Raw genomic sequence first — 27,946 nt, forward strand, 5'->3', positions numbered from 1 at the left:
TACTCTATGAAGCGGCCTTAGTGAGTTGATTATTAGATTGCAAAATGTTAATGGCTACATTCCCAGCATTTTTTTTAATAAAAGCAAATACTATATTTTTTATTAATAAAAAGAAGTATTTAATTAATAAAAAAATGAAAAGACAATAATCGCAGGTCTCGTTGACATTTCAAAAGGCATCTCAAACTTCCAACTGACATACTAATGGAAATATTTTAATTTACCGATGTGATAATGTCCGGCCCTGTCCATGTTGTCATTCCCTTCATAGGACCCTGTTAAATTCTCCTCTTTATTTACCTAGCTAAGCATTTAATTGTAATTATTCTAGGTAATGCAATAGCTAGTTAAAATTAGTTTCCCATATAAGCAAGTAGGGAGATCACTGAACAAGCTAACAATATATAATTCAAAGATCGGAATAGAATAGTTAACTAGCTTAGACTTAAATATTAACGTGATTAACCCAAAAGCTATGTAAGACACATACTGATGCATCTCCTTGTTGAGTTCCTCCAGGGTTAGAGGTTAAACTGCAACTGGAGGTCGATGCATCTGCCAGATGCTAGCTAATACTGACAAAATTGTTATTATATCAACCAAAATACCAGTGATCTTTCAAACATCAGAAATAATCTAGCATTTCTTACACCTAGTCTCTAATGTAATACAGCTTAATGCCTCTGTAAGTTTGAATTTTCAAAGAAAAGTCTCTACATTGTAAGATTCCTATTAAATAGCCCCAGGTATATTTTGACAATATACTTCCATGTTACAAAATACAAAGACATCCACCTGCAAAACTCAATTTTAGCAGGACTCGCTTGCTGGTTGATTTTCCACTTCACAAACTTATCATCTACAGATTCATAATTCTAGATGCCAATCCTTTTTCATATAAATAATACGCCAATAAACCATTTAACTAGATATTCCATTGCCATTGGCACAAATCTTGCGGTATGCACAAAATGGTTTTGATACAAAATATTCCAGAATGTTCTTTTGATAACATAGTCACTGGAAGAAGTGAACAAAACTGAATCATTCTACCTAATAATGCCCATTGCGAATGCCCAAATCAATTATTTTGTGACCTCCAAAAACCACCAGGTTAAAACCTTGCTTTACTTCAGTACAAGTGGCATCCTCGTTGCATTAGGATGCACAGGCAAAAACACAGTAACCCGCAACTTGACAGGAAACCAAGAATAACTTCCCAGGATGATTTCTTTGAAGATGCAACATTTCCAATGCTATGGAGTCTTGAAGATACAACATTTCCAATGCTCTGGAGTCTGGATAGAATACTATTCTAAAATATGTAAAATTAGAATTAGCGATTTGCTTTCTGCATCTTGAATCTTGAAACAGGCCTGGAGGGCTTTAAGACTGGTGCCTGTTGAGATCATAGATAAATCCGAAGTTTGTCAATACCTTATGTCCTTCAAAATATGAGATGTCACAACTCTGAGATTAAAGTTTTGATAGTCGTAGTTGACAAGAATAATCACCTGAGAAGTGTCTGATCCTTTCACCTCGCTTGTGCCATGCTCTACAATAAGACCTGTAAAAGCCTGAAAAAATATAACAAACTTCGTCAGCAGTACTTCCGACACATTTATAATTAGTTTAAGGCACGAACAATACAGTTACACTTCTATACTGTGACAACTGTTTATTTAATAATAAACTTCCATTTCCGCATTAACTTTCTCTAGCATTCTTGTATCACCACACATTTTCAACCACAAAATTTGTTAGGTCATAATCATTGACAGCATGCTCTGGTAGCAACTCTGAAGAGAACACATGCCTTCCGTGAATCAGCTTTCCCTTTATCCTCATGCTCTACGGGAGCATCCTTGAAAGCCTGCAACCAAAGTTCATGCACCCCATTTGTGTTAGCACATATGAATTCATCACAATAAAAAAACATGTAAAGGGGCATAAAACAAAAGCTTCCTGCACCAGTTTCCTATCATTTCATAATTCTATACAAAAATATCTCATAAAAAAGTTCTACTACAGAAGAATCTTTATGAGTTTTAACTCATCCCTTCCCTTTTTCCTTTCTTTATCTTCCTGTATTGTTATTTTCCTAGAATTGCTATTTTTTAGGAGATACACCAGGCACTTCTTGGTTTGTTATTTGTATCGACCATACTCTTCTTTTCAGACCCATTGACCTTTCATTGGACATGAGTAGACATTCCTACAAATCATTTTTCCAACAGCATAGTCTATTCTTAGTGGAATGTGGGGGCCACTCCCTCATGAAATACACACCACTTGGAAGAGAAGTTCGAATGGCCTAAGGAGGGAGTTCAATTTACTTGGTGGAGGGACCTATTGTCGCTTGGATTGTACATGCACCGCGACAACCGCTCAAGGCAGGGGCTGTCACTCTGATCCACACCCACTCCATTCTAGTTGTTTTCCAACAATAGAGTATGGGGGGTAGTCCCTATGGAAATGAGGTGGAGGAAAACAAGTTGGGAACCAACTTGTTCGAGAAACACAATTGAGTGGCCTAGCTACTTGGTAGAATTTAACAAGATTAAGAATTTGATTAGATTTAATATTGAGACTAGTGTCTGATGGAGTCAAAACTTCTTGCTTATTAGAAATTATAGCCAAGTAACTAGATGGACAACTGCCGCTTATATGATGAACTAACCTATATGAAGATGCAACTCCTAAGAACTAGGTGTGATGCAAGGATCTTGGTTAATTTTAGATTAAATGCCTAATCTAAGTTGAACCTTTCCCTTAACTGTTTTGAGAAACAGTGTTCAGAGTAGGTTGTGAGATGGAAGCCAATGGGAAGCAGACAATGCCCTGATTAACGATATCTCTCCCTGTGTTCCAACCACCCAGTGCCTCCGGTGCTGCAAAGACTATGGCTCTGACAACTGCAAGGTCACTTTGTTAACCACTAAGAAGGGTTGAATCCCTCAAGCTAGATGAGAGAGGGTTGTCCTAGGAGTCTATCAACCAAGCTTATGCTTGGAGGTAAGTTATTAAGTGCAAGACTAAGACTAGAATGTTTATGTAATGATTATGAGTGAAGTTACTTGAGTTAAGATTATTTAAGTGTTAAGTACTTAAGTTATGATTATTCTTTATGACAATAATACTTAACAACAATTAGAAGACAATCTTAAAACAAGACAAGTGCTTAAGGATACAAGTGCTAATAAAAAATGAATCCACAAGATAGTTCAACAAATTACCCAATTTATCAATTAGCCAATGATCAATAAAAATTATTCAAAATGTTCTTATCACAATGCCAATTAGATTTCAAATGCCAAAGCAACTTATATCATCAACAAGATCAAAAATTTAGAGCTTAAGTGTATGAGTGCTTTAAGTGTAAAATTCAGAAATTCTTGTAACTTAAAACAAGACAAGCAAATGTTAGATCTCAAATATCCAAATCAACAGTAACACTTCAGAAATTCCAACACTTATTAGTCTTATGACAGCAGTAAGAAAATTACTTTAGATCATGAAATTTACCAAGCATATGAAACATAAAATTTTCCAATGATTAGCAAATGTAAATTTATGAATTTAGCCCACTTTAGGATGCAATATTCAGAAAATTTTCAGATCTGATCCACTTATTGCAACAGTAAGAGAATGTGACAACAGTGAAATATGCCCAAAGTTAAGGAACTAGCTTGCCTGACAGATAATCCAGATTCTTAGGCCTCTTATGATGCAAATTTCAGAATTATATCAGATCTGATATACCTTGTTACAACAGTAATCAAATCAGCAAATCAGTGAGTTAGTGATGCTACAACAAGTGCTACTTCAAGCCCAAAACTTAGCAGAAAATTACCAAACTGAAAAATCTAGTTTTTGAGCCCTTTTAGGTGTATGATTCAAAAAATTGCAGATATGATTTAGTCATTTACGCAGAAAATTTCAGCAAGCAAAATTTTAGATTTAGGTTAGATCCTAGATGCCCAAGTGGCCAAATTTTAGGAAAATTCAAATTTTGCAGTTCAAGAATATTTTGACCAATTTAATGTGATTTTAGAGCTTATCTATCACTGTTATAAAATAAAAACTACAGCAGAAGTAAAACAGTGAGAAAACTAGGGTTTAGAGAGCAAACCCTAGGCCCAAGGCATTAAAGATTCCTTGGTCCAAATTTGCTAAAACTTTGGGATGAAGTTGCCACTTGAAAAATAGATTTTTTTGAGGCCCAAAACTTGCAAAACCACCAAGTACTCAGTCCAGAAAAATCAGAGATGGATTTAGGGCAAACTAGGGCTAGGCAAAGGCCAAAGAGGATGACGTACAGAGGAAGGAGTCCAAAGAAAAGTTGAAAAGGTCAACGGCTATGGAAGATAAAGGAAAAGGAGGCAATAAAAGCTCTAATAGGCTTGACAGAGGGAGGAGAAAGCCCTCTTAGGGCTTGCGGCCAATGTCACATGGTTCGGGTTCGAGTTCGAGTTCGACAACAATTAAATTCAATTCGAATTCGAATTTTCAAATGAGGTTCGCCATTAAATTCGAATATATATATATATATATATATATATACATGTTAAATTTTTAATGTTTATAATACAAATAAAGTTGCCCCTTTATATACATATAATCATTATGCATAAAATTTAATTGAAATTTATATATCTCATTATAATATTAATATATTACTTTTTAATATATATAAAATAATTATTTTTAATATATATATATATAAAATAATGTGTATATAAAGTAAATTATTTATAAAACAATTTTAATGATATAAGATATTCAAATAGAATTTAATTAAATTTAATATATAATTCTTTATTATTAATATATTATTTTTTAATATGTATAAAACAATGTGTATCTAAAAGCAAAAATTAAAACTATTTGAATTTGATTCAAATTAAAAAAAAAAAAAGAGTTAAAAGCCTCTTACCTAACTTACCAAAGCGTCACTCTCTTCGCGAGTGCATAACCTACCAAAGTTTAAGCGTCATTCCTCCATGTGAGATTGCAGTTGCATCTCTATGCGATTGCAGTTTCGTCGTAGTATATTTTATGTACAAATTGTCGAAGGTCGATACATTGAAGTCTCTCTTATCATAGCCTGCGTTATCTGGGACAACTGCTCGATGGCTTCTGAAACTGTCGGAGTTTGCACAATGGCCCTAGATGTTTGTGCACATTTTCATCTGCGCGCTTGATGACCCAAACCGAGTTAATGGGGCAACTTAAATTTGAACTTAAACAAGCCGTTTAAAATTCTAAGAGAGATTGGAACTCGAAAATTAAAATCGAAACTCCAAAATTGAAATATGGCGAACCTTGCAATGAAAAATAAGGCAAACAGAAAATCGAACATGAACCGAACTTAATCGAACTTTATCCGAACCCAAAGATATTTTTGAGGTTCGCCAAATTTCGAACCTCAAGGTTCAAATTCGGCGAACCCTGTGAAACTGCTTGTGGCTAGGGTTGGAGGTCCTAAAGGGCTGTCGTGGGCCCCATAAGGGCCACAACCTGAGGAAAGAAGGCTGCAAAGGGGAGGTCGAGGCCTCTAGAGGCTGCAACTTGCCTCCAAGAGGCCTTCCTAGCTTGATGCAGGGAATAGAGAGGGGGACGTTGGCCCTAGAAGGATTGGATCCGGGGCTGTGAGGCCTAGAAAATGAAACCTTTGCTTCAGAAAAAAATCTCTTCCAGATCTGAATTTTGTTGTAATATTTCCAATGGTTGGCCCTACAAAATAATTTAGAGACTAGATCTTACCCTCAAGGGCTTAGACCTAGCTCTATTCCAGCTTTCTTCAATAGATATGACCTGCACAAATAGATTCACAAACACCCAAAACCCCGAAAATATACAAAATCTCGAAACCCCAAAACCCAATTAGCAAAAATAATTTACAAATTAATTTACAAAACTATTTTACAAATATACAAGGGTTTGAAAAATAATTTTTTGAGAAATAAAGTTTTTTATGGATATTTTTGTTGATAAATGGCTAAAATATACTTTAGAAACCCAATGCACACTATAGCTTAGCGAAAATTAAATCCACCACATAAATATTTGGGATCCAAGCAAAGTTGGTTCATGCCAAGGGTTTGTGAACTTGGAGACCAAGGACTGAAGCACCTGCAAACGCTGTGTATTTATCTCAAGAAAATCCGTTAATCATATGGCAAATCAAATCATCTGAAATTAACCCAAAACTATCAATGGAATGACTTTATCTCCATCTAATGAAAAAACAAATTTTATCATTTACCAGCTCAACATAGGAAGGCTTGTAGTCAGTACATACCACAAATCAACGAAGTTGGAACACCTTGAATTGCACCCTGTTGACCACTACGTGTCACCGACCCATAGCAGTACACCCCCTTTTTTTTGCAAAAGGGATAACGCCTAATCGATATGTCTGTGCCGTCCAGTTACCATCATCAACTTGACTTCCAAGATGTTAAGTAAACCCATTCTACATGTGTATAATGTAAATAATCTCAGCAGACCCGTGTCATGTATATACTATATAACGACCTAGGTAAACCTACCTTTCTAGTGACGATCTCCATTCTAGGAGGTTTTTCATCTCACAGATTCATTTTCGGATGATCGACAGAGTTTTTCCCTCCAGTCTTACCCCAAAACTAGAATGGATTTTGTTGTTAGGATCTTAGGCGAGTCCTAGTGTTCTAGATCGAATCCATGTAAAAGTAATTTGGGAATAATCGTAACTATTCGGTTAGATTATTTTATTACAAATTACTTGGTCTGCTGGATATACTTGTGTCACAGAAATGGGTAATCTGTGACGGTCTATTACAAATGGGTTCTCCCTTATGATGTAAAAAATATGTAAATCATGGTGTAAAGTGTCTTGAGGTTAATTAATTAAAGTTTTTGGCCCAAAATTAATTAAAATCCTAAACAAGAAATTTAATTAATTCTAAATCCTAGGTAAATTTAAATTCCCCAAAGGCAAAATTTGTCAGTCCTAAAAAATTAAATTTTAAAAGATCCCGGGACTAAAGTAAATTAATTATTTTGATAACTTTTAAACCTTTGATCCCTGCGGGGTAAGTCAAAGTCAAATGTTTTGGGAAATTAACTCAAAATTCCAATTTTTGAGTTAATTAAAATGCATTTAAATAAAAATTTTGAGTTTCTTCAAAATTTAAATATTTCAATGGATGAGATTGAAAAAATTTTGATCTTCATCAATGGTCGAGATTACTTTGATGATGATCACTCGAACTAGCCGTTGGAGGATTTATCTTTAAATAGGAGGTCATTTGTCAGTGAATCTATCCGATCTCTGAGTCGTGTGCTTAGCAAGAAGCTCTGGTGTAATCTTTTTCTGGATAATAAAGAAAGACTTTGGGGTTAAATTTTGTTGGTGTTACTCTTCATGGGAATGTTGTAAGATGTTTTATTTCATGCATAATTTTTTCTAAAGCCATTGATGATAGCTTCTAAAGAGTGATCTGAGCACAAGTATCTTGTTCAGTTTGCTGGGGTTTGAATAATAATTTTAATTTTGAACGTAATAGCAGGTATCTCTATTTGTCTAAATTTAATTATTATTTTCTCGCTCTATTTTTAATGGCTGGATCGAGTTTTGCAGGGAAATCTTGAGATAGATTATCGGGCGTTAGGGGAAGTTTTCAGTTGGACCAGCCAACTCTCGATCTATATTTCCTGAAGAGCCCAGCTAAATTAGCTTCGGGCTTATCATAAGATTTTTGTTTTGTGATGCATGAGGATTTCAAGTTAGCACCTCCTCTTAATTTTTATTTTTTTAAATTTTTGTGTTGCATAATGATAGATCTGTCTACTTAGAGCCTTTAGCTTGTAATTATTGTAATTATTTAACTAGTTTTTTGGGGTTTTTAATTTCATCGTTGTATATATAGTTTGGGTGTTTTGTTTCGGTCACTGCAGGTACACATCTAAAAGGAAAATTTTATTTGAAGCTAGATCTAGGCCATGGAGGGTAAGATCTAGCCTCAATATCATTTTACAGAGACATTTTTTCAGAAAATTTTACAGTGCGAGGGTTTTAAAATTTAAATCTGGAGATTTTATAAGTGTTTCAAGGACAAATCTGAAGCAGAAGAATATCATTTTAATTAAAAATTTCTCGGAATTTTTTTTTAAAGGTTTGAGCTACCAACTTTTGGCTGCATTTTTCTTTTTCTGGAAAATTTCAAAATTTATTTTGTTGCCTGGGGTTCGATCTGCTGCAAATTTCGATTTTCTTTTTTCCTAAACCCATGTCTGTGGCTCCCTGTCTTTGCTGTCGAAACTTCCAGCTCCCCGCCCTCTCTTCATCTTGTTGCCTACATTTTCCTTTACCCTGCAACTTTTCCTTCCCTCACTGCTCCACAAATCTGCCAGATCACAGTCCCTTCTTGCTCGCTGCCCATCGACGGCTCCCTTTTCTCCTCTACCCTCACCTCCTCACTGTTGTGTTCCTCACTGCTCCCTCATCCCTCTATCCATTGTAGGTCCCTTCATCTTCTGCCATCGTCGCATTTCATTCCTCCTTTGTGTGCTATCTCCCTGCTGGTTGCCAAAGCTCCTCGTTGTTTCCATCCACTCCTTCTCTTCCCTGCATCCCGTGCGTTCCTTCCTTTCCGTCAACCTCCATCTGCAGCTCCCTCCTCTCGACCCGGGTCGTCCATCAAAGATCCTCTCCCTTCGCTGCTCTCTCACACTATTGCCATCCTCCTCGAACCCTTTGCCTGCAGCTCCTCCCTCGCCCATTGTCGTCGCCCCTTCTGCCCTTGAGCTCCTCTCCGCCGCCATCGAAACCTGCACAACACTCACAAACATTTGATTTCTCTTTTTTATTTATTTGATTTGTCTATGTATTAGGGTTAGGTTCTTTTCAAATAAAATTCAATTTCATTTTATTTTTCATTTTGATTTTCTTATATATATATTTTTGACTTTGGTTTCGATTTTATTTTGTTTTGGTTGTTCTCATTTTTTTTTTTGTTTTAATTTTTCAATTATAGTTCATGACTTTGATTTTTATGTTTTGATTTTTTTTAATTTATTTAAAAAAAATAAAAATATAAAATAAAAAAATTCAAACTATTTTTTTGTGACTTTGAGATTGCGAATGAATTAAATCAAAAGAGGACCTACGCTTTCCCATTGAAAATTTTAATTTATTAAAGTTTCTTGATTTTTTAATTTTTTGTCACATTAAAAATTTTGATTAAACATTTACCACATTAAATTTTCCCATAAAACTTAGCATATAAAAACAAATTGCCTAAGGAAAACTTCAAATTGTTAATGTAAGGTTCATGCTGGGGTTTTAATTATGCCAAGGGTTTTTAACTTTGAAAATTAAAAAGGAGAAAATTTTATGGTATTGATTTATCTATTGTCAAACACGCTTAAAATCATATTTAAAGATTGACTATAGGAAAATTGACAAATTTTCTAGATTTGGGTCATTAAAGAAAATCATTTTAATTCTAGGATTGTGAATGGCTTAGCATTTGAATTTCATGGTTCCTCATGGTATTTAAATTTTTCGAAATTTAATTGCTAGAATATTTTTGCATGCTAAGATTTTGATATAATTGTTCATGATCGTCACTTCTATTACATTTACAAATTTCTTTGAATAACTTGTTTTCATTTGGTTTATGGTTAACTGAACATTAAGGCACTGGTCTGAAAATCATTTTTATCTTGTGGTTGTGTCTTACTTGTCTTAATTGTTAGATCTATCCATCTCGGTTAAACCAAGACTTGTTTCACATTCATCAGGTTGTTCATCTTTAAATCTCCGAGAGCCTGTCTTCCACAGGCTATCCTCATTCATTCACCCTAGGGACTACCCCCCCTTGACTTGTTTAGAAGAGATTCTAAACGAAGTAAGGATTAGAGTGACAAACCTTACTCTGAGCGTTGTCGCGGTGCCTAAACACTTTGCATGAGAACATTTTTTGGCGCCATTGTCAGGGACCAATTTATTGGACTTTGGCTTTAGAACATTCGACATTCATCTTCAGTCTTCTCATTCTTTCGTCTCTCGCCAATATAAGTTCCTTGTCTTTGGTTCCTTTTATTGACGTTCTTCCTTGCATTTGGGTTATTTGAAGTTAGTTTTTTATCCGAGTGGCGACTCCACTTCCTTTATCCTCTACAAGAGTGTGTACTAGAAGACATCTAAGTAGCTTGGTTAATCCTGCTCCTGATCTTGAAAGGGCTCTCAGAGTACGATTACACAAGCTCTCTTCTCGTGCCCTTCTTGTTAATCTCGGACAAGAAGCTCTCCCTGATATCCATTTGGTTTTTCCTAACCCGGTTGAGTGCAGCATCATGGACATGTTCGCCCTTTGTAACTTTGCTAACATTCAAGGTTACCCCAATGACCTTCCAGACAATGGGATGGATAAATTGCCTTCTTTTCAGGGCAATAATGCAATTAGTGTTAATGCTCATCTGAAAGCTTTTGGTTCTTGGCTAGGTAAGTATGTGAGGGTTTCTGATTATAATCGTGAAGATGTAAAAGTGAGCCTTTTTGTTCTTACCTTGGAGGGAGATGCTTTGGACTGGTTTACAGAAAAGCATGATAATTCATTTGATTCTTTACAATTGATTATTGATGCCTTTAAGGAAAAGTATGGAGATAAGAGAGAAGAGAGGCATCTAGTAAAAGCTATCTGTGTCATAAAATGAGAGAAAATGAAACTGTAGAAGAATTTAATAAGAGGTATAATGATATTATTAAGGAATTACCTCAAGATTATAAACCTCCTGATAAATCTCTTCGAGACATCTACATTGATGCTTTTAACGCTGATACCTCTTATGAATTAAGACATGCTAAACTTCCTAATTATAAGGATTGTCAAGCTTTAATAGTAGAGCCTGAAAAAGATAAGAAGGCATTTGGGAAGTCGGAAATCCCAGGTTTTGATAGATCTGTTGTTAAATTAAAAGAACCTAAAGGAAAAGAAAAGGAATCTTGTATTACTAAGTGCTTCACTTAACTGCTCTTGTAATCTTGTACTAAACATCATTGTCAGCATCTTATTTTTTCAAATAATATAATCCTGTTGGAGCACTTAATTCATTGATATAATCTTGTTGAAGCAATCACTCATATCTTGCATTTCATTCTAAGTTAGAAGTGCATTTTCTAAAATGTACCTCCAACCATAAGCTTAGTTGTAAGAAGATAGGAACACCTTCTCCAAACAATTTGAGGATTTTAGACCCTCATTTGCAGTTAACATAGGTGACCTTGCAGTTCTCTTGTGGGCAATCCCTTGTAGGAACGGAAGCACCTAGGTGGTTAGAACCCCACAGGAGGTATCATTAATGAGGCCATAGCCTCCTTCCTTTGGGCTTCTCTCTACAACTTGCATTTGAGACTAGTTCCAAAAGAATTAAGAAGAAGAGTTAACTTAGATATGGCATCTAACTAAAATTTACCAAGAGCTTGCATCTCACATAGATCTAGGACCTGCACTTCATATAGGATAGAATTCACATATTACAACAATTGTTCATCCGGTAACTTGGAACTCTAATCCTATTTCAGCAAGTAATTAATCTCCTAAGGCACTGGTTTCTAATTTAAAATCTTGAAGAATCTAATCAAAGTGTGCTTCACAATAACATTTTCCTCTTAATTTCAACCAAGTTGTTAGGCCATTCAGTTGTGTCTCCTTAACCTATTGGTTTCCAACAAGTTGTTCATAATCTCATCCATAGGGACTACCTCCCTTAGTTTGCAGTTAGGAGACAACTTAAACAGAGTGGGTAGGGATCAGAGAGACAACCCCTACCTCGAGCGTTGTCACAATCTGGTGTACAATTTGAGTGACAACAAGATATATATGAACAAGTTTACCACCCTTGAAAAGGGGGCAAAGATCCACTTTCCTTTCAAAGAACAAACCATTTGTCAAGAGACATAACGAGGAAGCCAAGCGAGGTCCACCAAATGTCCCCAATACTTTAGCTCCAACCAATGCAGTAGGACTAGAAGACTCATCCTCCGAGGATTATCAAAGTGATAGTGAGAGCGAAGAAAGTGAAGATGAGGAGGGTGGTGAGCAAATGAATGTGGTCGATGAATCCCAAGATTTCATCATTATGTTAGGTGGTACATATACGCATCCTCAAATAAGTGAAGTAAAGCTTAAGGAAGAATATTGAACAATGAGGATAGTGGAAGATTTAAGGGGTTGCAATATTCTAGGAAGAATGATAAAGAATCCTCCTCAAGCTCTAACACATCAAAGGGGAAGGACCTTCCTCCTAAGGAACCCCCAAAGAAGGATCCCCCTAAAAAGAATAACACCAAAAAGGATCCTCCCAAAGGGGAGCCCAAGCACAAAGTCAAAGGTAAAGAAATAGAATTAGACATTGATGCGGGCGTTGTTGTGGGTAAAATGAGCATGCAGGTTCCCATAAAGGAGATTGTGAAGATCCCATCCCAAAGATGACAAGTAAAGAAAGCTTTAGGGCTTGATGAAGAAAACCCACCTATTTTGTTACAAAACATCCATTTAACTAAAACCAATCCTGGCCATGAACCCTTTTTATTGACCTTGAAAATAAATGACCTTCTCCTCCACAATTGTATGTTGGATTCAGCAGCTTCCGCCAATTGTGAAAAATTCCTTGAAATATAGCCACTGGAAATATTTCTCCTAACTGATAAATTAATTATGTAGTTTATTTTGTTTATGGCAAAGTAATGTTGAATTTCCACGATCTTGGGTCTAGGATAGAATCTTAGAATCTCTAACGCTACCAAACCAAGAATCTCAACAAAACTACTTTGCACAGCGAAACAAAATAAAGCAGTAAATCACACATGCACAATTATAGACAACTTTTTACAAAATATTGTACAAATATGTAAAACAACCTAATCTTTGTTATAGTAAACCAACTGTGTAATACAACTATCTAGGGCTCTGATACAATGACAATCTCGTTGTAGTCTCTCTCTCGTATCTTGTCCTGGCAGTCCTTCGCTTTCATTCTGCTCTCTAGCTGCCCCTTAGTCCATCAAAGGACAACACATAGAGTCTCCAAGATGGCTGCCACCTATCACTGCTGCAAGTCACTTCTGCTACAATGAACACAGGTTGATCCAATCTTCTCTTCTAGGCTAGCCAATACCTGAGCTTCAATCTGCCAATCTAGCAATCACTTTCATCCATCAAAGTGTTGCACATTAGGCTCCAATCTTCACCCAACCTTCAGTTGTCCATGTCAATTTATGACTGCTTGTCAAGGGCTACTTTGGGCCATCAATACGCTGCCCTCCACCAGTCTAATGATGACCAATTCATTCACTATAAGATCTCCTCCTAGTTAAGGTTTCTTAACACCCAAGACAACCTTAACACGTGGCTCCCACAGGCTGCAACAAATCTGTCCACACAAGGATCATCCAACTAGCAACAAATTCAACATAAAATCAACATCACAATACCTCAAATCTGTTGTCAAACTGCGGCACCTGCATGCGGAAACTTAGCCTATACCCAGCCTACAGAAACGCACTGCCTACGAAAACTCGGCCAATACCCAGCTTGCAGAAGTGCACTGCCTGCAGAAACGCATTCCCTGCAAAAACCAAATCTGCGGAAACGCACTGCCTGCGAAAACCCAATCTATAGAAACACACTCCCTGCGAAAACCCGGTTTGCAAAAACTCGCTTCCCGTGGAAACCCAGTCTGTGGAAACTCACTGCTTGCGGAAACTCGGCATGCCTTCTTCTACAACTGTGGCTACCTCTGAAGTTGATCTTCTATGTTTGTTGCACATTTGGATGCTAAAATGAAACACATTCACCTTCTATTTATACACTTTAGAAGGGCTAATCAAATTCACCAATGGACATGTCTTTGGGACTTAACCATTTCAAGCCTACAAGACTTGACTGTCCAAAAATCCATTATCAAATTCAAAAATTCATAACTCGCTAAGGACAACTTGGATTTTGACAATTCTCGAAGGGTTGGATTCTCCTCGCCGTCCTCTATCATCTCCATCCATCTCATGTTCAAAATTATCCATGGTTTTGGCCCAAACAACGATGGGTGAAAAACCCCAACCTTGGGTTCCAAGCCCACAAGTGACTCTTGTGGTGCTTCACCCTCCAAACCTCGAACCCTAGGGCTTGGAGTACCTCCCAAGCTACTCGGAAATCAACAAGTAACGAAATATTCACACTGCAATTTCTTCACCAAATAAAATACTGTGGAAGCAAAAATAGGAACCGGGAAATATGCAAACACACACACAAAAATTGACACTGTGATTTTGGACAAAAGTCCCCGAAAAAACACAATGCAGGAAAACCGGTGTAGTAGTATGAGGGTTTATTTTAATATGCAACAACAATAATCTTAGTACAATAATTTGGTTGCTTTATTGGCAATCCAATCTGAGAGAAATACTGGCAAAAATCTAGTGAGGATTTTTCCTCACCCCAGAGGCAATCCCGACTCAATTCGACAGCGCAAATTGTTGCTCCTCCAACCTCTACGTAGGCCTTTGCGTTGCTTCTGTGAAAACCACAAAATGCACTAGCTGGTGCAAGCTCTGAACTCGCTCTGACTGGCCGCTGCTCAACTGGAAGTGTCTCTCCTGGCCTCTGGAAAATTTCTCCTACCTTTGGAGACTAAAACGACCCTCTGTCTCTGCTATTCGAATTGCCTCCACGAATGCTTGCGCAAACCTCTTCGTAGATCTTCTATGGTTGTTGTTGCCTCTTGACAAGGTACTCACCGGAATTGAAAAACTATCCTCCGGATACTACTGACCTACTCCGCCACCTGCTACTCACCCTCTGGCTCAATCTTCATTCTTGGATCACTATTGGATCTCTACTACTGGGAAAATTGAATTGTCGTAATATGACTTCTGGATCCATTGCATTCACAAATGTTTTAATTGACGTTTCGAATCCACTACTGTGGTTCATCATCAAGATGCAAAAAGATGTGACAGACTGATCCCAAAGGATGTTCAAATAAATAGGTAAGGGATGGAATAAAAAGGAAGAACCGACAAGGAAACCCTAAAATTATAAAAATTGAACTGCATGGGCAGCTAAGTATCTGCACTGGTGTATTTCTCCATTTACCCATTGACCTCCTCTTGTAATCTCTAGTTGGGACTCCAACGACCAAGATTAAAACATAATCGATGGCTGAGATCATTTCTGGCTAGATTCGTTTGAGTTTCTAGATAATTCTCACCTTTCTCAATTAATATTGGTTAATTAACCAGATTTCCTAGGTTTAGACTTGGGAAATATTTAAAAATAAGCTAATAATCTAATTGAGACACTTCTCTGTGGAATTTCGAGAAACGATTTCTGGGTTATGGACAACTCCTGTGTTTTAGACTCTCCACAAAGTTTTGAGACTAGAACACCTTCGATGCTACAAAAACTAACACCAATATTATGCCATTAAAGGTCATGAAGCAACTCAAGTTACGTATCACCCAAAAGTATAAGAATGTATGTGGCTTTGATTCTAGATCCATTCTCGTTGAGGGCCTCATTAAGGACCTCAAAGTAGCTTTAGCCATGAATGAAGACATATCCTTGCTTATGGACGTTGTGGTTATCGATATCCCTGATGTGTGGGGAATGTTGTTGTCTAGAAAATGGGGTGCCACTGTAGGTGGTCAACTTCAAATGGACTTATCTTACGCCACCATCCCACAGCCTGATGGGACCCCATTCATTCTTTATAGGGAGCTCCAATTTCCAACTCATGTCAAGGAACTTTGGCCTTCTTCCTTATCATGATAGGTTGCTTGAACCCAAGGATCCTAGTCCCACCCTTCCTTCCCAAAAAGTTTGTATCCTAAAAAGACCTAACCATAAAGAAAACAAGCACAAGAAGTGGGTGTAGAAACCAAACAAAGAGCTTAAGGTTGGAGAAATAGTGTTGGTGGATAAAAACCCAGTGCCTATCAAGATCTATGGTAAGGTTGGTGAGAGATACTATTACATAGCCAAACATAATGATGAGCTTTAGCCTAACCCTCTCAAGGCTAGTCATATGACCCCTTTCCTCGATAGATGATGTTGTATATTATATGCATGTTAGAGTAGGATGCACCGCATATTGATTTCCGCATGGCTAACATTATCATAGCATGTTCCAATGCTAGAGTAGATGCATTTAGATTAAACTTGCATCTTAGAAAATATTTTATTTTACTGTATGGCTTTTATTATTTTATGAAAACATGGGCGATAAAAGTACGCCCAAGATAGATGCTTCAACATTGTTTGTGATGTGCAGCATACAGGTCTATGGTCCCAGAGGATTGTTAGTGTTCTCATGACCTCCCCGTTCGAGTACATAGTCTATGCAATCTACAAAGAGCTCATGTCTTAGTTGGAGCCACATGTTACCCACCATCATTGGGTAACCCCATAGGAGAAATTTTTTTCTCCTAGATTTGTTTTCGGCCAGTAGCCAGCATCCCCTGACAGCCACCAATGTAGTCGATATATTGTGTCAGTTGATCTCTGCTCCCTGAGCCAGTGATATGTCCCCTCATCCATCTGTCAAGAGCATATGTTTGAAGTTGGGCCATCCAATCCTAAAGGTATATCTTTCATTGTGCAATCAAGTGCTTATGCTTGTTTCTCCTTTGACACATTCGGCATGGCTTATTGGGTGACTTGGAAGGAGGAGGGGTTTTGACTGTAGTTTTGTTCCCTCACCTTAAATGGGGGGTTAATTCTCAACCCTAGTCCCATGGGATCTCCCCTATTGCCTTATAGCTTCATGATGGGTACTACATGGGAAACCCTCGATTTTGGTAGCGTGGCCTCGTTTTCCCATTTCATATTTTTCACTCCCCTTTGCACATTACATGTCCTATTTCATCATCTCCCCTCTTTGGGTCCACATGATCACTGGTTCCACAAGGCTCTAGTACTTCGCCTCCCCTTGTCCACATTGGAAAATACAATAGGGTAACTATTAGATCGATTTCTCCTTAATCTTTATAATTGTTTGTGTACTTTATTTATCTCCTTGTGTTTCTTTATTAGATCTTCTTCATCAAACAATTATCAAGTAAAAAACAATAAAGACAATGGACATGGAAATTAGGCTCCAAGCTAGGGCAAGACCCCTCCAAGGGGAAAAACCGAAAAAACTCCTCTTATCAAATTTGCTTCAAATGAGACATCCAAGACCCAAACCCTATACCAAGTCCTACTCCAAACACCATGTAAGCCCTCCAAGAAGCCCTTCCAATGAGATCAGATCAACAAGGTTCAATGTTGCATCAACCAGCGTCCAGCTACAACCTCGAACCCAACTTTGACCCTGTAATTTCAACCTTGTAGCTGTTGCAGAAAACCTAGGACAATTCCTCAAGAGATCTTCCTTTGAACAAGACAATGTTTCCCAAAGTCAATAGGGCCAAAACAGAATATTCGCTCTTCCAGCAACTTGATCCTGTAACTTGTTCTTTTGCTATTCAGACCTACAATTTTGGCCTTCCTTAAAGCTACAAAAACCCTAATTCTTTGAACGTGTGAGAGAGATAGAGCCCAAAAACAAATATCCAAGACTTTTTCTTCCTTCCTTCATCTTTGCTCCATCCTTCTTAGTCTTCTCAGCTTCAGATCAAACTTTTCTTGAGAGATCGAACTTGTGACTAAATGAGTGCCAAATGAGGTCGAAGTTCCCTGTATTTATACACATCTGAGGGGTTCGAGTACCTTCCTTTACGTCGAATAGAAGTTTTTAGTGCCGACTTGTGCTTTGGAGTTTTCAAGGACTTTCTAGACTCAAAATAAATTCTTTTACAACATACATCTTGCCCAGATGGGTATTATATTCATGACATTGACTCTTTTAACTCATGATAATAAATCTTATGGCCTAACAAACCCTAGAAGCATGAAGAACATGCTTTTACCTAGAAGACCATCATCAAGAAGCATAAACTCATGCTCGAAAATAATATTTTTCTTTCTTCTTTTGCTTATTACATAAGATATACATAATGACATGAGTACAATGACAATTATGAAGATCGAAACTAGTACATTTTCCAACACTCCCTCTTCACTAGGGAGGTATTCATAATTGCATACCCTGGTACACGGTTATTCTCAAACCGAAAAGTCATCATAAGAAGAGTCAGATTGGTAATCCATCTTTAAGCATTGGATAAGCTCTTTCGTATACAAGAGCATAATGCTAGGAGGTTTTATGTGAGACACCACACTACCTCTATAAGGCACTTACCCCATCTGGTTGTTCACTAGGTATTCCCTTTCTAGGACTATTCTTATCTTGGATTCCCAGTCCTCAAAGAATATCGGTCCTCTTCGACAACTCTTATCTTAGATACCTATCCAATCCTCAAAGAGTGTCGGTCCATTTCCTATCTTGGATTTTTATATCCTCAAGGAAATCACAAATGCCTATCCAATCCTCCTATTATCACTGTAAAAGTTTTTAAAATTTTGGACAGCCTGCATGGTTCCAAAGTTTTTATGTTAAACATGGTCAAGTCATTTTTTATTGTTTTTTTTAGAGTCTAAATCATAGAGTTGGAGTCTTGTTTCCATTATTAAATAAAGGTCAACAACCTTATTTCTACTATCATAGATTCCACATTATTTCAAAAGTGTCATGTGTTAGTTTGTTTCAAAATTGACATGCGCTACAAAATTGCCTAGGAGTTTTTGTAGCGCAAAGTCCTGAAATTACACTACATGCGCTACAAAATCACTGAAGCAGCGTTTTTCAGCAGAAAAAATGTTTTAAGTAGTCAACTTCCAGGAGGTCTTTTGAGCAACTGAAAGCATATTTTGGAAAACTGAAAGAGGTTTTTATTCCTAACATACTGAACTACAAAAACCTCTTTTAGTTTCTTCAAATTCATTATGATCTGGGAGAAGTTGATGACTCAAATTGCGCTACGAAACTGCTGTAGGAGCAGTTTTTCAGAAATCAGAATTTCCCAGTTTACACTTGATATTCAAAGACAGTTTTTGGGCAGTAGGAAAGGTATTGCAAAAAACCAAGAGAGGTTTTTGTTCAGCACCGAGTGGTCTACAAAAGCCTCCTTCAGTTTTGCAAAATACATTTTTGATGAGGAGATAAAAGCTCTGTCCCAACACCTATTTTTCAGCCAGAACAGAGCAGGGGACAATTTCCTAGTTTTTAGGGCAGATGAAGGAGAAGCTATTGAAGGCCAGCTGGGGGGTTATGGACATCACCAAGTTCAAAGTTAAGAAGGAGCAGCTATCAAAAACCGAATTTATTCCACATCCTAGGTTGTTGCTAGCATAATAAGGAGTTACACTCCTAGTTGTATTAGGACTAGGACTATTAGTTAACAACTAGTTGTAATTAATAGTTTGTTTTAAGTATCAATAGGTGTCAAGTCAAGTAAAATTCGAATTCCCCTCATGTTTGAGGAAGGAATCCAAGATTGTAATGAACTCTATGTATGACAAGAGGTGTAATGCACCAAGTGTTGGAAATTTTTGAGAAGAACACTCATATTGTGTCATTGTGGAAGACTATGTTTTTATGTAATACAGAGTTTGGCTTTACTACTCAGGATTCAGAAGAGAGTTCAATTCTTGATTGTCTTATGGTTGTCCTCATTTCCTCATTTGCAGTGGTATGAATGTATGTTACTTAGAACTCATTGTCAATGCTCTAACTTCCTTCATGCATTTGTAAACTGTGTTTCCTACATGTTCTTATGTGTTACTGATATATTGAACTCTTGATGCACTGACTTCCATGTTAAGCTAATATTGTTGTCATACTGAAACATTTTCTGACTCCATAAGCCCAATGGATGTTTATTGATTGTGTTCAACCATTATACTTTTCTTTTATTTTTCATAGAGTTATCCATCTAATCCTTAACTAAAATCTTTAACCTAGTGAGAGAGCCCTCTCAGGTTGAGGAGGCTAAGCCTCAGCCAAAAGTTGGTTTGAAATAGTTACTCAAAGTCTTCTTGATCAACAGCCTATGAGAGTTGGGTTTTGTGATAACATTTTGGTGTGTCTGCCGGGAGTCTGAAGATTATTCATTCCCGAAATCAAGAAGCTGAACTTCTGAAGGTAGCAGGAGCTCAGAAAGTTTTCGAGGTTGCAATCTACCTTGGCGACTCCACACATCAAATAACAAATTGGAAGGTGACTCCACTGCTAAAAGATCAATAGCTTGATGAAGTTTCAAGATGATTTCCATTGCAAGAATGAATGCCAGGTATGCCCCTATGAATCGGTCTCATATCCCTGGTTTTCCAAATCCTATGCCAAAGGTTGATTGGTTAGATGATCTTCCAATATTCAAAGATGAAAAGAAAGACAATGCTGCTCTTCATTTGGTTAGGTTCCATATGCATGTACGCAGTCTTAAGGTTCAGTTCCCTGAAGATTGTCTCATGAAGATGTTTATGACCACTTTAGAAGGAAAAGTATGGTCTTAGTATAAAAGCTTGGAAAATGGTTCATTATATTCTCTTGCTGATTTCCATGATGTATTCCATGACATGTATAAAGAGTGTCATCCCTCCTTATTTCTGGTCAAAGATTGTTGTAAACATTCTGCGTGTTTTATTCAATATTTGGAGGATTGTTATGATGATGATGAATTTATGGATGAAGAAATTTTAGAGACTCTTCATAACAATACGTTTCAACAACTAGAAGAAAGGATAACATCCCATGACATGCAACATGAAAATCAGCAGGGGTTTACTTATGAAAATCATGTTACATCCTCTAACATTAATGTAAAGATGCAACAAATTTGCCAGTCTTTTGATCATAGAGAGTATGAAAATGATTGCAAACACCAAGAAGAAGTACTGGAAGATAGCTTTTATAACCCTCAGGCAGAGGAAAAGGTTGATTTTTTATGTCATACTTTGCAGCAGCTTACATCAATGAATGATCTTAATAATGAGGAAAATTACATTGTTTGTGGGAATCATTCAAAAAAGCAGTTGGATAGCATATCAAAGGAATCGTGTGTGGCTGAAAATCAGTTGTCTGAAGATATAGAATGTTATGATGATCATCAAAATAACCATGTCCTCTTTGACCCTATAAATGAATACATGGCAAAGCTTTGCACACCAGTATTTCATTTTCATTTGCATTATGAAGATCAGATACATTATAAGTTGATTTGGTCATCTCACTATCATGGTTATTTTGAGGTCGAATGCAGTCAAGAGCCTCAAATATCAGAAAAGACAATTGATTGGCTTTATTGGAAATATCATGTTGCCTGACCTAAAGTGGAAATTGCAGCTGATAGGGTAGGTAGGAATGTGCAAATAAGCTCAAGGTAGGTTGACTGAGCATTTTTTAGTAGGTGCAGGTTGAGTCCCTCTTGCAGAAATCATTAAAGCTTGGGGAGTAGATTGGGCAGCACTTCAGAATTTTATTCTAAAGGATGGATAGCAACACTAGAACTGCAGGTTCTTAGTGTACCACAAGGGCACACTATAAATTTTTTTAAAATTTTGGACAGCCCACATGGTTCCAAAGTTTTTATGTTAAACATGGTGAAGTCATTTTTTATTGTTTTTGTTTTAGAGTCTAAATCATAGAGTTGGAGTCTTGTTTCCATTATTAAATAAAGGTCAACAACCTTATTTCTACTATCATAGGTTCCACATTATTTCAAAAGTGTCATGTGTTAGGTTGTTTCAAAATTGACATGCGCTGCGAAATTGCCTAGGAGTTTTCGTAGCGCAAAGTCCTAAAATTACACTACATGCGCTACGAGATCACTGAAGCAGCCTTTTTCAGCAGAAAAACTGTTTTAAGTAGTCAGCTTCCAGGAGGTTTTTTGAGCAACTGAAAGCATATTTTGGAAAACTGAAAGAGGTTTTTACCTAACATACTGAACTACAAAAACCTCTTTCAGTTTCTTCAATTGATTATGATCTGAGAGAAGTTGATGACTCAAATTGCGCTACGAAACCGCTGTAGGAGCAGTTTTTTAGAAAGCAGAATTTCCCAGTTTACACCTGATATTCAAAGACAGTTTCTGGGCAGTAGGAAAGGTATTGCAAAAAACCAATAGAGGTTTTTGTTCAGCACCGAGTGGTCTACAAAAGCCTCCTTCGATTTTGCAAAATACATTTTTGATGAGGATATAAAAGCTTTGTCCCAACACCTATTTTTCAGCGAAAACAGAGCAGGGGACAGTTTCCTAGTTTTCAGGGCAGATGAAGGAGAAGCTATCGAAGGCCAGCTGGGGGGTTATGGACATCACCAAGTTCAAAGCTAAAAAGGAGCAGCTGTAAAAAACTGTTATGAAACCAGCTCAAGAGAAGATAGAAAAGATAGATCAACGCCTTAGAATTCAGCCTCTTCGAGGGGGCAACCTCCTTTACATTACATAAATGAACAATTCTTGGATGATACAAATGAAAAGACCTCCTTTCTATATATAGGAGTCTAAGGGGTCATAACATAATCAGAGCCGACATAACAATAATAATGTAAGGGCACAATAATAACAATAGTGGGCTTATATTGGGCACAATAGTAACAATAGTGGCACTACATGGGTACTTCAATATAATAATTGGGTTATACTAATAACAATAAGGGGTTACACTAGTAGTATAGGGGCCTAACATGCCCCTCTCCTTCAAAAAGCATTGTCCTCAACGCTTGAGTAGTTCTTGATGCTTCTGTATAAAATTCTTGTCCTCCCATGTGGAATAGTCAGAGGGTAAGTTCTTCCACTTGATGAGATACTCTGAAATTGATCGATTACGTAGCTGTCGGGTTCTTGTTTTTGTGACTGCTCCTGGTTCCAATATGATTTTTCTTTCCTCTTCAATTTCTGGCAATATTGTTTGAATTGGGATCTTTTGCAACTTTTGAATAAGTGGCCATACTTCTTCGTCCTTCTTCCATTCATCCCTTGCTTCATTTATCCAATCTGGTTGGATAATATAAATAGCACAAAACAATGCTTCCACATCCTCATCCTTGAAGAGTCTTCCCATTCAGTAAGGTCGCCATTTTTTATGTGCATGTAGTATTGCCAACATTTCCTTCTCATAAATAGCTTGCTTGAGATGTAGCAGTAAAAATACCCAATCACCTACATCAAAACATTTTTCACTACGATGTTGATCTACCTGTTGTTTCGTTTGATTTTGCACCGAAGTGGCGTTATCCTTTAAAAGTTGCAGAACTTGTTGTTGATGCTCGATGTGATCCTTCACTGCTTGAACCTTTTTCTTCTTGATATGTCCTTCAATCTCTAGAGTTTGAGGAGTGGTAATTTCTTCCAATCCTTTACAAGATATGGTCGGATTCATTTCTTGATGCTTGATGTGATCTTTCACTTTTTGAACATTTTTCTTCTTTATATGTCCTTCTATCTTGATAGTTTGAGGAGTGGTAATTTCGAACAATGAATTACAAGATATGGTTGGATTCATTTCTTCTTTCTCGATGTGATCTTTCACTTCTTGCACTTTTTTCTTCTTGATATGTCCTTCTATCTTGAGAGTTTGAGGAGTGGTAATTCTTGCCAATGCTTTACAAGATATGGTCTGATTCATTTCTTCTTTCTCTGGGGTGGGGTCCTGGCGTATATCTTCTTCTTTTTTTGTTTCTTGATCCTTTTCTTCCTCCTCTTCATATTCTATGTAAAATAATTTCTTCTCAGCACACTTATGACTTTTAGTGCATTTGCTATCACAATTGTAACAAAGCCCTTTTTCTCTTTTTTCTTCCAATTGTTGTGGTGTAACCCTTGTAGGTTGTGGAAGGCTAGGAGAAACAACACTTCCATATTTATAGTTGTGAGGGGTACACTTCCTGGTTTCCATAATTTTGCTTTCCACTATGTCACAAAGCCCTTTTACTCTTTCCAATTGTTGTGGTGTTGCTCTAAAGAAGGTGTTGCTCTTTGTATCCTCATAATGTGCTATCATTTCCTCCGTGAAAATTGAGCACATAACAAGTTGTTTACGAGAACAAAGCCCTTTGTACCATAAAAATTGATCTGGTTCTAAATATGAAGATGCAATACATACCTTTTGTAACAGTTGTACACCATGTAGATCAAAATATTGCTCCATCTGAAGTATCCAATTTACCGGATCCTTGCCATCAAACTTCCTCATCTTGCTTTTTCTTGATTTTAGGAGCTCGACTTTGAAACGACTGTAACTATGCACTTTCGGATCTTTAAGTTCTGAAATTGTGACCTATAGTAGCCCTTTGTGTCCTCTTTCCAATGCCACCAGTCTGATCCAAATTGGATTCTCCAAAAAATAGTTATGCACAATCTCCCAAGATGACCTGATTATAGACTAGTTCAGTAGAGCAAACTTGTACGACGTGCCACGAGTCACTGTTTCAACCTTTGGATCTGAAAAATGCATACAAGAAACTACAGTCCGTCCTCTTTATGTACCTTCTTACGAAATTTCAATCCGATCCCCAGAGAGAAAGTTATGACGATTTTCCCCAGGTCACCTATTTTGAATGTAATTCAGGAGTCTGCAAAAAGACCAACTTCCTTAGATCATATCTCCGCAAATATCGCGCGAAAAGCTCTGAAATTCGAACCCCAGGTTCAGCGTGATTTCTTCTCAAATGGGTTTTTTTTCGACTTCTGAAACTTCACAAGAAAAAAATTATAGCGAAAATGCCACAATGACCTGTTTGGAGCAGCGAAACCCTAGAAGCCAAAGCTCTGATACCAAATGTTATGAAACCAGCTCAAGAGAAGATAGAAAAGATAGATCAACGCCTTAGAATTCAGCCTCTTCGAGGGGGCAACCTCCTTTACATTACATAAATGAACAATTCTTGGATGATACAAATGAAAAGACCTCCTTTTTATATATAGGAGTTTAAGGGGTCATAATATAATCAGAGCCGACATAACAATAATAATGTAAGGGCACAATAATAACAATAGTGGGCTTCTATTGGGCACAATAGTAACAATATGGGCACTACATGGGTACATCAATATAATAATTGGGTTATACTAATAACAATAAGGGGTTACACTAGTAGTATAGGGGCCTAACAAAAACTGAATTTATTCCACATCCTAGGTTGTTGCTAGCATAATAAGGAGTTACACTCCTAGTTGTATTAGGACTCTAGGACTGTTAGTTAACAGCTAGTTGTAATTAATAGTTTGTTTTAAGTATCAATAGGTGTCAGGTCAAGTAAAATTTGAATTCCCCTCATGTTTGAGGAAGGAATCCAAGATTGTAATGAACTCTATATATGACAAGAGGTGTAATGCACCAAGGGTTGGAAATTTTTGAGAAGAACACTCATATTGTGTCATTGTAGAAGACTATGTTTTTATGTAATACAGAGTTTGGCTTTACTACTCAGGATTCAGAAGAGAGTTCAATGCTTGATTGTCTTATGGTTGTCCTCATTTCCTCATTTGCAGTGGTATGAATGTATGTTACTTAGAACTCATTGGCAATGCTCTAACTTCCTTCATGCATTTGTAGACTGTGTTTCCTACATGTTCTTATGTGTTACTGATATATTGAACTCTTGATGCCCTGACTTCCATGTTAAGCTAATATTGTTGTCATACTGAAACATTTTCTGACTCCATAAGCCCAATGGATGTTTATTGATTGTGTTCAACCATTATACTTTTTCATTTGTTTTTCATAGAATTAGCCATCTAATCCTTAACTAAAATCTTTAACCTAGTGAGAGAGCCCTCTCAGGTTGAGGAGGCTAAGCCTCAGCCAAAAGTTGGTTTGAAATAGTTACTCAAAGTCTCCCTCATCAACAGCCTATCAGGGTTGGGTTTTGTGATAACACCTCCATCCACCATTCTCCCTCCATGGTCAAGTGCATGACACATGAAGGCAAGAATACACATGTGATGTTTATCATCACTCCCTCTCAATCAGGGAGTAGATCCCCATTCCCTCTTGATTAGGGAATAGATCCTTGATCCTATTTAGGATACTCCTTTACTCCCTCTCAAATATTGAGGAGATTCTTAACTTCCTTTTAATTTGGGAAGTCATCACCACAAGCTTTATCTGCGATCAATTTTTTATGGACATAACTGTTGTTGAAGAAAGTATAACTAGGTTCGGTCTTCATAAATGTAATTTTGATCTTTGTATTTCTAAAAGAAAAAAAATATTATTTTTGTTATCTATATCAATGAGCTTTTTGCTCAATGCATAGGTCTAGCACAGGTCAAAGTGCTATAGGGAAGTCAAAGAGTCAAAAGAAATGTTGAAGACCCTTAAGGGCATGTTACACCATGTATGTTTATATATGCGAATCCAAGAAATACGTCCAAGACAAGTCACAAGCCTTGTCCATGCAATGAAGTTACAAGCCTTGTCCATGCAACGACATCACAAAAGGAAGCAATCTGAAGCATAGAAGTCAAGTCATCAAGTCAGCTTCAAGTCGGCCTAAAGAAGGAGCAGACCTCTATATATAAGGGTCATTCCACCCCTCCAAAGCAACGCAAATCACCTGTGAAATCAGCGAAGGAAAAGGACAAGTATAGGGTACGAAAAAGGATGAAGAAGAAGCCTCTAGTGCAACGAAGAAGGAAGGAAGAAAACTGAAGTTAATAGGGCTGTCTTAGGGCCTATTACAGTCACATGTGTGAAGAAAAGGAGGCTCTCTTTGCTGTCATAACAGCCCTCCTATTACAGTCATAAAAGTTCGTTGGTTGGGCTAAGAAAGGAGTGCCTATTAGGCCTCTCACTCAAGCGAAGAAGAAGACCACACAAGTGAAGGAAGGAGAGAAATCTAGCATCAGTTTCTTGAAGGAATCCCCTCACACGTGCGAAGAAATAGGGCCACACTGCTGTTACATCAGACCTGCAACTATATCTCAAGGAAGAGCTCGATTGTAAGAGGGATAAGGTACTCTTCATAAGGGAAGGAGTCTACTAAGGAACAAAGAAAAATATCTCTTCTAGTGCAAGCATAACTAGGGCTGCTATCAGTTGCCGGAAGAAGAACAAAGTGCCGGAAGAAGAAGGACAAAGGCTTGACTTGTGCTTGGAGGATCTTCTTGTCAAGGGTCTAAGGTTTGGCATTTATCAATAGAGGCTTCAATAAGAGAAATTTCAAGAAGGGTTTTCCTCAAAGTTTTGCCCTAGCTAAGAGGCAACATCTTGTGTTCTTGTCTCTTGTATTTTGGTAACTATTTGATGAAGTAAGAGAACATACATTAATAATAATAAGAAGAAGATTGTGTTAGCAAGAAAAGTAAAAGTACTTCACAAATTGTTATCATTGCTAGAAGAATCTCATTATAACTCAGGTGCCCTAGATTCTTCAACATGGTATCAAAGCTAAGGTGACACATCAAGGAACGACATCTCAAGAACACATACAACGTTGAAGCATCAACGCTACAAGTGAAGGGTTTCAAATCCATCAAGGACAAGGAGGTCTATCATCTATTCTTCTAGATCCATCAAGGAAGACTGCAAAGCAAGAAGAAGAGCCTTTCATATAAAGGCACCTACAAAAAGATCCATTCAAAGAAGAATCTACATCAAGTTACATCACCTTCAAGAAAAGAAAAGCACTCCAATTCAAAGAAGTCTTCATCACCAAGCAATCTCTTTGAAGGAAGCAATTTGAAGATCACCAAGATCCAAGAAGGCAAATCATCAAATCTTCAAGGAAGGAGCAAGACTTCTTCATCATCAACACTATCAAGTAATTACTTGTATGTCCTCTTCTGAACATATCACAATGTCTTTTTGCAAGGAAAGCAACAAGTTGGTTGGCACTGGCACTGCTAATTTCCTTACATGGAAAAAGATGACCGATTTACTTCTCAAGGAGAATGAACTTCTAGAACACATCAAAGGGAGTATCACTGTCCCTGCTAAGGAACAAACTCAAG

The 27,946-nt window shown here is 37.2% G+C and overlaps 1 protein-coding gene across 2 annotated transcripts in view; it reads right to left on the bottom strand.

Annotated features, from left to right (window-relative positions):
* Nucleotides 1-696: 696 nt before the first annotated feature.
* LOC149227062 (Prefoldin chaperone subunit family protein) overlaps nucleotides 697-27,946 on the bottom strand; it is a 339,403-nt gene continuing 312,153 nt past the window's right edge. For both annotated transcript variants that reach the window (XM_089377683.1, XM_089377682.1), the window contains exons 10-12: nucleotides 1,817-1,873; nucleotides 1,515-1,577; nucleotides 697-1,399 (exon numbers count right to left, since the gene is read on the bottom strand). In XM_089377683.1, coding sequence (XP_089233809.1) covers nucleotides 1,337-1,399; nucleotides 1,515-1,577; nucleotides 1,817-1,873 — 183 coding nt within the window. In that variant the 3' untranslated portion in view covers nucleotides 697-1,336. The remainder of the gene's footprint in view (nucleotides 1,400-1,514; nucleotides 1,578-1,816; nucleotides 1,874-27,946) is intronic.

Source organism: Pinus tabuliformis, chromosome J, assembly GCF_031772625.1.
Source record: "Pinus tabuliformis cultivar Carrire ecotype Pingquan chromosome J, CPIR1, whole genome shotgun sequence".
In the NCBI taxonomy this organism is placed as follows: Eukaryota; Viridiplantae; Streptophyta; class Pinopsida; order Pinales; family Pinaceae; genus Pinus; species Pinus tabuliformis.